At 38.0% G+C, this 12327-nt stretch overlaps 1 protein-coding gene across 1 annotated transcript in view; it reads right to left on the reverse strand.

Moving 5' to 3' along the window:
• Positions 1-3171, reverse strand: part of LOC131948440 (mucin-2-like) — a 34750-nt gene extending 31579 nt beyond the window's left edge. The window contains exon 1 of the mRNA XM_059310045.1: positions 2929-3171. Coding sequence (XP_059166028.1) covers positions 2929-2971 — 43 coding nt within the window. The 5' untranslated portion in view covers positions 2972-3171. The remainder of the gene's footprint in view (positions 1-2928) is intronic.
• Between the last annotated feature and the right edge of the window lie 9156 nt (positions 3172-12327).

The raw sequence follows: 12327 nt of genomic DNA on the forward strand, positions 1-12327 counted from the left end.
TGGAGGAATTATTCAAAGTTAGTGACGGTGATATAAACTTAATTAACTTCCACGATGAGAGAGATAATTAAAGGCAATTTTAACACGCGTAATTTATTTTTTTATGCAATGATCGTAGGAGTGGATTTTTTCTAACAGGAAACTTTAATCACCAGGCCTAATTGAAAGCACAATCAGAGGACATAGTAACTAATTGACACATCAATCAACCGAGAGATACTGTCATCAACGACAGTCAAGAATCGACACTGCGATCAACGCAGTCATTAAGAATCACAATCACAGTAATTGATAATCGGTGGCCGGAAAGAACCGCAACGGAAAAAAGCGCAACGGAAAAAAGCGCAAATCAAAAAGCGCAACGGAAATAAGCGCACACGGAAAAAAGCGCAAAGAGAAAAAAGCGCACACAGAAAAAAGGGTAATGAAAACATGTAAACAAAAGGGACGCTACTCTAAATCTATGCGAATACTTATATGCAGTGGCGTAGGCAGGGGGGGGGGGTTTATGGGGGGTCATAACCCCCCCCCATAGACCCCTCGGTATATATATATATATATATATATATATATATATATATATATATATATATATATATATATATACGCTTTAAATGGTAGTAGATCACGTGATCAAACACGACACTCTAGAGCAGCCCTAACAGTCATGTATAAATGTGTCATCTAGTCCATATGGTCTTTGTGCTAAATTTCTCTTTTGCACATTTTTCTTTGTGTTTTTTCTGGTTGCGCATTTTTCTGTTTCTGTTTGCGCTTTTTCCGTTTGCGCTTTTTTCTGTGTGCGCTTTTTTCTGTTTGCGCTTTTTTCCGTTTGCGCTTTTTTTCTGTTTGCGCTTTTTTTCTGTGTGCGCTTTTTTCTGTTTGCGCTTTTTTCCGTTTGCGCTTTTTTCTGTTTGCGCTTTTTTCCGTTTGCGCTTTTTTCCGTTTGCGCTTTTTTCCGTGTGCGCTTTTTTCTGTTTGCGCTTTTTTCCGTTTGCGCTTTTTTCTCTTTGCGCTTTTTTCCGTTTGCCGCTTTTTTCTGATTGCGCTTTTTTCTGTGTGCGCTTTTTTCTCTTTGCGCTTTTTTCTGTTTGCGCTTTTTTCTCTTTGCGCTTTTTTCCGTGTGCGCTTTTTTCTCTTTGCGCTTTTTTCCGTTTGCGCTTTTTTCTGTTTGCGCTTTTTTCTGTGTGCGCTTTTTTCTCTTTGCGCTTTTTTCCGTTTGCGCTTTTTTCTCTTTGCGCTTTTTTCTGTGTGCGCTTTTTTCTCTTTGCGCTTTTTTCCGTGTGCGCTTATTTCCGTTGCGCTTTTTGATTTGCGCTTTTTTCCGTTGCGCTTTTTTCCGTTGCGGTTTTTTCTGGGAACCTTGATAATCACACTAATTAATAATTGCAGGAATTAATAATCATAGTAACAGATACTCTGGTAACTCATAGAACGAACGCCTCATAGAACGAACGCCTCATAGAATAAACGCATCATAGTTCGAACGCCTCAATGAAGGAACGTATCGTAGAACGAACGCCTCGTAGAACGAACGCCTCATAGAATAAACGCATCATAGTACGAACGCCTCACAGAAGGAACGTATCGTAGAACGAACGCCTCATGGGACGGGCGCCTCATGGAACGAACGCATCTTAGAACGAACGCAATTCATTCACAAATAAATTTAACGATTCAGAACAGAGTAAATATTTCGCTTTACGGCATAACTTTGCATTGAGATTAAGATGCAACAATTAAAAGGCACATTATAATAAAGACATCTAACGCCCCGGATTTAGCAGGATTTGTTTTTATATACGTTGTATAGATTTTGTAAAAAAAAAAAAAAAAAAAAACCGACATCCAATTATTTGGTGTTTATAAAATGGTCGATGCGATATGTTGGTTTGTGAAGTATAGCGTTACAAAAAAATATTTGATAATTATTCTGCTTTAAATTAATGTCGGGAGATGGGGGTTGGACACTATTAAAAAGATATAATGTTATAAACTTTGAGTGCGTATAAATCTGTTCCACTTTTGCAAAATATCGATGTATTTTGATGATACTAGTAGAATAGACATGTCAAAGATGCAATTTTTCATTTTAAAAGGTGGTGGTCAGAGGGGGGGGGGGGACGAAACCGTCCGATTGTTTTTCTATTTTTTTTTGTTGAGACAACTAAGTTTTGTAAAAAAGAAAAAAAAAAAGAAATTTTATTTTCATGGGTTTAAATGTATAACATAATGTATGGGAAAGATAACCAATGCTCACTAAAGTATTACTTTTTTAAAAAATAACACACCTAAACGTTTTTTATTAAACAGTACGATAATTAAATGATTAATGAACAGAGCGTGGTATCAAGAAACAAATGATGGCTTAATTGAAACAGTCAATCAAAGATTGTATTACGAATAACGATCTGGACTTTGATTTCCTGGAGATATTCCTGTATTCACAAAATAAGTTTTAATTAACAACGCAAAACAAATTTGAAGATCTATGCGTTTGTTTTTATAAAAGCTTTTAAGATGTCTAATTTCTAAATATTTGAATATTTTAAATTAATTATTTTTAAAAAAAACTTAAAGGGTGAAAATTAACTGCAATTAAATCAGTTTATACTCAGGAATACACGTTGAACACCTGAATGATTTCCATAACTTTTTTTTTTATCTTTAAAAACTAAAACAGTATCATTAGTATCAATTCTTTATTTTTTTAAAAAGCAACATTAAATGAGGATTCTTTTTAAAATTAATAACTAATTTCTATCTCACTTTTTAATAACTAATACTTACCATGCCTGAATGATTTCCATATGCAAATTTTTGTCTTAAAAAACTTAATTAGTACCAATACTTTCTTTTGTTAAAAAGCTTAACTAAATGAGGTTTTTTTTTTCATTTCTATTTTACCATTTAATAAGTCATACTTACCATAAAGTAATGCAGTTATCCAGATACATTTTCCAAAATCCATTTTGGTTTTTTATTTTTTAAGCTGCCACCAAACGACGCCTTACCCTGTTGTTTTATTTTGTTCGTGCGCAGCTTGAAGTAGAGAGGCGAGGACAGCTCACAGAGGGAAAGTATGGACCAACTACTTGCAGGGTCTTATATCCAAAGGGGTGTGTCCTAATCGTCCCCTAACTGCTGCTAGTATCATCGCACACACGCACATACATACATACATTCACACGCACGCACACACACCCCTCCCCAAACATCTCGTAGACGGAATATAAAAGAAATATTTCGAATGTAAATATTAACCGGAATTGGTGTGAAATAAAAAAGTAGCCCAGACAAAAAAAAAAGTGAATAGATTTTAGTATTTGACGTTCCTTTTTTTTATCCCAAAGAGAGGGTGTGTATACATCTTTTTTTTTAAATTTATTTTATTTAAAACACACGAAAACCATATCAGGGTGTGACTTCCATACCTGCATTTTTTTTTTACTAGTCGTTTAGAGATTTCTTTTTGTTTGGCTATTTGTTGAAAAATGTATCTGGCCTTGTTGTGTTTATTATGCAGTTTTATTTAAATACGGCTTATTTAAATAGGAGTCTACTGTTCTGTATTTATTTTGATGTGAATTTAGTGCTAATTGCTCGAGGGGTGCGGAAATGTCTAAACGATTAGCCGTACCAACATTAGATCTACTTAGATTTAGTCGCGTACATGCGACACTATTAGCTAGTAGAATATTTGTATCAATTTATGTGTGGTTGTTGTTTGTTTTGTTGTTGTTTTTTAGGGGGGGGGGGGGGGGGGTAATGAAACGAACTATCTATAATCCAGCCCCACTAAACAAATTTTTTTTTAAAGAAAAAAACAAATTGATTATTATGTTTTTATTATTTTTAAAATATGGTATCCTGTGTTGCTGTTCAATGTGTCATATAATTATTTTCATTTTTTATTTTGAAAAAGAAGATTGAGATGGATAGACCAACAAATATTACCATACAAGGCATATCATGGAATCCACAACAATCAAAAAGTAGAGGGAGACACAAAAGATCTGGCGTAAAAAAAAAAAAAAAAAAAAAAAAAATATTGGAAAGAATTGGAAGGAAATAGGCGCAAATAGCATAGAAAAGTAAACAAGGATATTTTTAAAACGCGATGTAGTCAATTAGCAACTATAAAATTCGGACGAAAACGGATACGTCATTTAGACATGCGCACCTAAACAAACGGATGTGGTATTGGTACAAAATATTCTTTAAACAAATCGTAGGTACTAGGAGCCCCGCCCATTACTAACTCATGTACCAATAGGAAGGGGACTGTACCGGGTAGAAGGGAAATAACTCCCTTTCGTTTTCTTCCTACGATACTGCGAAGATATGTTTCAAAGCCGGGGTTTTGGCGGATAAAAGAATGGGCTCTTAGCGTGGGTTTTCTTTGATTCTACGGCAGAAGACTAACACTGGCCTCACGATTTGGGGAGGGGGGGGAGGGGGGGAGGGGGGGGGGGGGGGCGGGATACTTCAGCTGATGTTGGTGACTCATGAATGTGGTCACGTAAGGGGCGGGATGGGGTAGGGGTGAGTGCTAATACAAAAGGTCGTAACTTTTTTTTTAAATTGTTATTTGGGAATGTAATAGAGGTGGAGAGGGAGGGTGGAGTCGGAGCAGTGTAATGGTCCAGTTATTTTCTATCTACGACGTTTGAAAAATTACAAAAACAAAGGTATGAAAAACAATCGACCCAAATAATAAGAGATAAAAATAAAAATTTAAAAATTAAAAACCGAAACAAAATGTATTCGCTGCAACACGGTGAAGCGATAGAAGACAATGATTGAAATTTAGTAATGTAATCGTTCTTAATCAAAAATAGATATTGATCCTTTGCATTAATGTGTACCTATATTTCTAGTAGGAGCCTAACCCGTATAATATTACATTTAAATTATGATTTTTTGTTATGGATAATCTATAAAAACCAGAGGTTGAGAATATATATATATATATATATATATATATATATATATATATATATATATATATATATATATATATATATATATATAGATATAGATATATATCAACAGTAATATATATATATATATATACATACATATATATATATATATATATATATATATATATATATATATATATATATATATATATATATGTATATATATATATATATATATATATATATATATATATATATATATATATATATATATATATATATATATATATATATATAGGCCATGTATTCTGTCTTTCCTGAGGTGTTTTAACTTAAATGGACAGAAATATTTTTTTCTTTAAAAAACTACAAACTACAGAAGCTAGAAAGAAATGCTACCATTTTTTAGGTGTCCCCCCCTCGAGTTAAACCAGGGGTCTCCAAACTACGGCCCGCGGGCCGGATGCGGCCCGCGAGGTCATTTTATCCGGCCCGCGACGATCTTTTTGTCCACTGATTAAATCTTTGTTGGAGGTGGCTGAGGAGCTTTGCACAAAAAATTCAAAACTATTTGAAAATGTAGCTTTGTGTGCAAATAAAATTACTCACCGTGTTGCAGACATTGGTGAAAATATTGCGACTCTAATAGCGAAAAATTCAAGCAAGTTTCGCCATTTTTCAATTGCAATAGATGATTCGCTGGACAGCTGTTCCACCTCTCAACTTCTTGTGTTCATTAGAGGTGTGGGGATGAAGACCTCAACTTAACACAAGAGCTGGCTTCCCTACATGTATGACACTGTTACCGAAGAGGATATCTAACCATAGATAGTTCAGAGACAAACAGAAAATCGCAAGATTTACCATATTTCACATCAGTAAGATTGCTAATTTTGCGAGAAAATTCTGAGCAGAGTATCTAAGAAAAGAAACCGGTGACTTCCTAATAGTAAAGGCAAGTCACAGCCGTTATTGTCTGATGAAGAGGGGGGTATAGAAATTGGCCTCTGCTGCAGACATAATAAGTCATTTAAATTTTCTGAACCTTAAACGGCAAGAGAGTGAAATCTAGTTTCTGATCTATACATTCACCTAAAGGCCTTTAGATACAAACTTGTCATGTTTTTGGAACAAGTACAGGCTAATAACTTAACACACTTTCAGCAGTGCAAGATCGTTACGGCTGAAGCAACCACTGAGTTCCCCACGTCATTTACATATGAGATCATTAAAGACCTCCAGCTGCAGTTTCAGTAGCGGTTTTCTGACTGATTCAAAGGCAGAAGAAGTGAGACTGTTTCAAAGCCTATTTGAAGCAAATGTGGCCAGTTGCAAAGATGAACTGCAGCTGGAAGTCATTGAATTGCAAGAAAATGACTTCCTTACAGACACGTTCAAAGAAGGGCGGATGGGTTTGCATACGTTTTTGCCCAAGGAAGACTTTCCTAACATTAAAACTTTTGCATCAAAGTACATTTCAAATTTTCGTACAACATACCTGTGTGAACAAACATTTTCAAGAATGAAATACGCGAAGAACAATTTGAGAACAAACGTGGACCTCGGGTGGGGGTGGGTACTTGAAATTTGTATATATTTCTATATAAATTATATTTCGTTGGGGGGGGGGGGGGAAGGGGGGGGGTAGACGTTCTTCGGAGGGGGCACGGCCCTGAAGAAATGCTTTAAAGAAACTCTGGCCCCCGAACTGATATTTGATAGTTAATGCGGCCCTCGGGCTGAAAAGTTTGGAGACCCCTGAGTTAAACAAACGCTACACCCCTTTTATTAAGAAGAGTTCTACATCCGGTTTCCCAGCATGCTGTGTAACACTTTCAGCCCAATCCAGACGTATTGCTCGCAGTTGTCGAGAGAGGCTTTTAAAAGGAGAGCAAACACTACTTTTTTTTTTCCTTACTTGGGCAAACTTTACATTTCTTTTCAGCAGATATGGGCCTTAGTAGTAGCTTCAAGCTATCCTACATTATTGAGGGGTGTTGTTTTACGTGTGTGTGTCGCATCCGACTTCAGTAATTTCCCTTGTGGGAAAAGTGTATTAAATTAAATATCGCTAATAGAAAAAAAGATTTCTTTTCAATTTCATGAACAACGTTCAACTTTGGGAGAATGGGGGCTTGGTCAGTGGCGTAGCGAGGTCGGGTGTCACCCGGTGCGGCACTTAATGGTGTCACCCCCCCCCCCCCCCCAGAGGCGTAGCGACCCTTCCCGGGGACAAATTTTCGATTCGCACCCCCCCCCCCTCAAACTTTCGATTTGCACCCTCCCCCCCTCAAACTTTCGATTTGCACCCCCCTCAAGTTTTTCTCTTTATATTTTGCTATTTTTAGCCTTGGTGTCACCCCCCTAAATGTTGTCACCCGGTGCGGTCGGCACACCCCGCCCCCCTCCCATCCCTACGCCCCTGGGCTTGGTACATATACATATAATACTGATTGATTGTATTAGGACATTTCTTAATCTGGAGGTACCGAACCCCGCCCGTTTCATATGTGCTTTCACCGAACCATTCGTAATTTTTAAAAAGTCAGCACTGAAAAATCCGATCGTGAGTCTTATGAGTCGGGTGTGTGTCTTGAACTCCGCAGAAGCCCTAAGACTGACTCACCGAACCCTTAAGACTGACTCCCCTAACTCCTAAGACTGACTCATCGAACCCTTAAGACTGTCTCTCTGAACCCCTAAGACTGATTCATCGAACCCTTAAGACTGACTCACCGAACCCCTAAGACTGACTCACCAAACCCATTAGACTGACTCACCGAATCCCTAAGACTGACTCACCGAACCCTTAAGACTGACTCACCGAACCCCTAAGACTGACTCACCGAAACCCTAAGACTGACTCACCGAAACCCTAAGACTGACTCACCGAAACCCTGTGGTTCGATGGAACCCAGGTTAAGAACTACTGTATTGGGAGAAAAGGGGTGTTTTTAGTTGGGGGGGGGGGGATTTGGGGCTGTGAGTGAGGGGTGTAATAGAGATTTAGAGATTTAGGGTGTAATTGTAAGGGTTGGTGTGTGGGATGTATTTGTGTGCGAAGTATTGATGTGGGAGGTATTGGTGTGTGGGAGGTATTTGTGTGTGGGAGGTATTGGTGTGGGGGAGGTATTGGTGTGCGAGAGGTGTTGGTGTAGAGGATGTATTGTTGTGGGAAGTATTGGTGTGTGGGAGGTATTGGTGTGTGGGAGATACTGGTGTGTGGGAGGTATTGGTGTGTGGGAGATACTGGTGTGTGGGAGGTATGGGTGTGTAATGGTGGTATTAATGTGTAGGGTATTTGTGTGGGAGATATTGGTGTGTGGGAGATATTGGTGTGTGGGAGGTATGGGTGTGTAATGGTGGTATTAATGTGTAGGGTATTTGTGTTGGAGATATTGGTGTGTGGGAGATATTGGTGTGTGGGAGGTATTGGTGTGTGGGAGGTATTGGTGTGTGGGAGGTATTGGTGTGTGGGAGGTATTTGTGTGTGTGGAAGGTATTGTTGTTTGGGAGGTATTGGTGTGTGGGAGGTATTGGTGTGTTGGAGGAACTTGTGTGTGTGTGAGGTATTGGTGTGTGAGAGGTATTGGTGTGTGGGTGTATTGAGGTGTTGGAGTTATTGGCGTGTGAGAGGTTTTGTATGTTGGAAGTTTTGTTGTGCGGTAGGTAATTGTGTGTTGTAGGTATTGATGTGTGTCGGTCATTCTGGACGTCAGTTGTGGTATAATGAAACACAGAGAGATGTGTGGGCACACGTTTCTCGAGAGGGGTGTAAATGGAAGTCTGTGTGGTGAGTTCAGGTTTACGGAAATATGTGCACTGTAGAGTCGGGGTGTGTAAGCACTTCAGGAGGATGTTGAGGAATGTATGCGGAAATCCTGCCCAGGGCCAGATGAGGTTCGTCTTTTCACTGAGTTCATAACCAAAAAATAAAATTTACATTTCTTCATCAAACAAATGTAAAAGAAAGAAGAAAGAAACTTTACTAAAAATTTTACTGGGAATCCGGACTTCCTTGCCCAGCCCTCCCATAAAACCAACATCAGTCTATGATACGCTGCCTAAAGATAGCATCATGTATTTGCACGTCGGAAACTTCCCGATTGGAACTTTTTCAAAGGAAATCTCCATCATGTGTACTGGTGACGTCGTTTCAGGATAGGAATCGGTAGCTAACTGTTGATAAGTCAGATAAAATGCGGTGCTTTACTGTTGATAAGATGGGGTGCTTTACTGTTGATAAGATGCGGTGCTTTACTGTTGATAAGATGGGGTGCTTTACTGTTGATAAGATGGGATGCTTTACTGTTGATAAGATGGGGTGCTTTACTGTTGATAAGATGGGGTGCTTTACTGTTGATAAGATGCGGTGCTTTACTGTTGACAAGAGATGGTACTTGAACGTTGATTAGAGACGGTACTTAACTGTTTACAAGAGACGATCCCTAAAGGTTGATAAGAGTCGGTACTTAACTACCTAACAAGAGATGATCCTTAAATGTTGATAAGAGGCTGTACTTGACTGTTGATAAGATGCGATAACTTACTGTTGATAAAAGGCGGTACCTTATTGCTGAAAAGAGGCGGTACCTTATTGTTGAAAAGAGGCGGTACCTTATTGCTGATAAGATACGATAACTTACTGTTGATAAAAGGCGGTACCTTATTGTTGAAAAGAGGCGGTACCTTATTGTTGAAAAGAGGCGGTACCTTATTGCTGATAAGATACGATAACTTACTGTTGATAAAAGGCGGTACCTTATTGTTGAAAAGAGGCGGTACCTAACGTATATACTGCTGGGGGGTTTTCTGGATGTGTGAGCCTTAAAAGTACTTTTCATAAAATTGTCACCGGGTAAATGATGACATGTAAATAAAAGGATTGGACCCCCACTCTCCCACATTAGTCCGGGTAATAGCCCCCCCCCCCCCCTCACCCCATAACGCCACTATAATTTCATCGACTACACGCAGCAAGCTTGACTGTCGTGGAAGAGGCATAACCCCTCCACCTCCACCCTAATCTAACTCTGCAACACCTGCTTCATGTACAGTGTTTCTTTCACATATCTCTCTCCAGGGTTTACATAAAACTTTGGAGGAGGGGGGGAGCATTTAAATGTATGGCTAAATTTAGACTTAGCATTAAAATCCTGGAATTAAAGTAACCCTCTACATCTACAACTCTGAACAGTTAGGAATCACCGGTAAGAGAGACATCGACGTCAAAATGGGAGGACGATACGCCTAGATGAACTGAATCATCGACAAATCTTATTGGTCCATTGTATTCTTTATTTCGCACTTTACGTGTTTATTAATTTAGATAAACTCCTTCCCACAAGTTTAAACACCATGGGAATGTAGCGTAGATCTATACCCTTTAAATATGTAAGTAGGGTAACAGGTTATCCGAGGCGACATTATCAACCCACCCACGTATAGCTTATTAGCAATGCTGTTCAAAAACCAGAAGGATTTAAATCGGCTTCGTTTATCAGGGTTGTAGTATATCATGTTTTTGTCTTAAAAGCTCTAATTAATTATGCTCAACTTAAATTCCCCCCCCCCCCCCCCCCAAAAAAAAACCCCAACAAATCCAGTTAGTTGAAAAAGAGAGATAACTCAAAACATTATTTTAAAATCCTTTGCTGCTTTTGTTGTCTCCCTTTATCTCTTAGAAAAACCAACCGTAAATAAACAACGCTATAGAGTACACATTTTTTTTTTTTTTTTTTTTGCTTATTAAAATTTTACTTACACATATAGATACAAGCACATTTAGACTGGTATACAATAGATTTAGTCCACCATCAATAACAATTTACAAATTGGTTAAGTGCATACAGACTTTAAAATAAAAAGTTATTTCTTGTACTGTATTAAAAAGATGAATAGAGATGAAGAAACAAATACAATATTTGCAAGACAAAACTTAGAAACATCTGAAAATAAAATACTTAAAAAAAACTTTTTAAAAAACCACGTTTTTCTTGTGGACTAAAAAGTAGAAAATAACTATTTTCATACATTTGATGACAAAAAACGTGGGTACGTTCACCATCAAATTTCCCGACCCATCTGCCCGACCCACGTTTTTTGTCATCAAATGTATGTAAATAGTTATTTTCTACTTTTTAGTCCACAAGAAAAACGTGGTTTTTTAAAAAGTTTTTTTTTAAGTATTTTAGTATTTTATTTTCTCCTTTTTAGTCCGTTGCTACACATGAAAAACGTGGTTTTTTAAAAAAGTTTTTTATATAGTTTATTTTCTACTTTATCTAATGACTTGATTAAGTATGAATTGACTAAGTGTTTATAAATACACGGACTAAAAAAATCTTGAGCGACCAGGATTCGAACCTGGGTTGTCGCGGCCACAACGCGAAGTACTAACCACTATACGATCACGGCCAGCGCGCTCACATCGATTGGGGCCGAAGTATCTGTGTCAACAAGCCTCCAGTCTTGTCGGTATCTTTAGAAATCATGTCCTCAATTTTATGGTCCTTTGGGCGTAATTAAATTAAGCTAATTACGGTCTCTAATTGCTAGTTTTTATGATTGCATCTGAAATTGTTAGGCGAAAGTAACCTGCATGCCAAATTTCAGATCTATAGAGCAATCAGAAGTGGGCTAATTTTCGATGTCAATTTTAACAACAAACACATCCACGCGAAGCTGAGTTAATAAAAACGTGTTAATGAACTCAAATATAACTTTGACTTAAGATTTTCGTGAGGAGTGAGACAGAAAAAAATATTTATTCCATTCATTGGCCATCTAAAATCACGTGGGAATAGTTCGTCACACGATTAGTTAAACAAGACTCATCATACATATTAACACATGTGTTGATCTGATGTGTGGATTTGTTTACATCGAAATGCGTTCACTGATGTTTTTTTTTTAGAGGCTAGAGGGTGGAGACATAAGGATATTCAATTGATTAATGTCAATGCTAACCCTGTCCCTACTCCCAACCCTATTCCTACCATACGCCTAACCCTAATTTCTAACTATAAAACTAGTCGAGATTAGAATACTACTAACAACCTAACACACCTATTTTCAGAAGCGTCTATAATCGGACATAGGCACCCTCCATCATCTCAAATGAATAATGGAGAAGAAGAAATATCAGGATCCTTACCTGAACATTTTGTCGTAACCACCCCCACCCTCAAAGAACATTGTGTATTAACACTACCCCCCCCCTCACACACACCACCGCAAAAAAGCCCTCCTAACGTAACCACGTTTATTTACCTTGAATAACAATCGCTCACCCCCGTGTTTTTTGTTTTTTACCATGCCATCAACACGACTGTGTCATAAGTCCTGAGCGTGTCCTTCCGTGTTACCGTCCAACCACTAGATTCACACATTCGCTGCTAGC

The sequence above is a fragment of the Physella acuta genome, unplaced genomic scaffold (genome assembly GCF_028476545.2).
Source record: "Physella acuta isolate Inbredline_101_S28 unplaced genomic scaffold, ASM2847654v3 ptg000646l, whole genome shotgun sequence".
Lineage (NCBI taxonomy): Eukaryota > Metazoa > Mollusca > Gastropoda > Physidae > Physella > Physella acuta.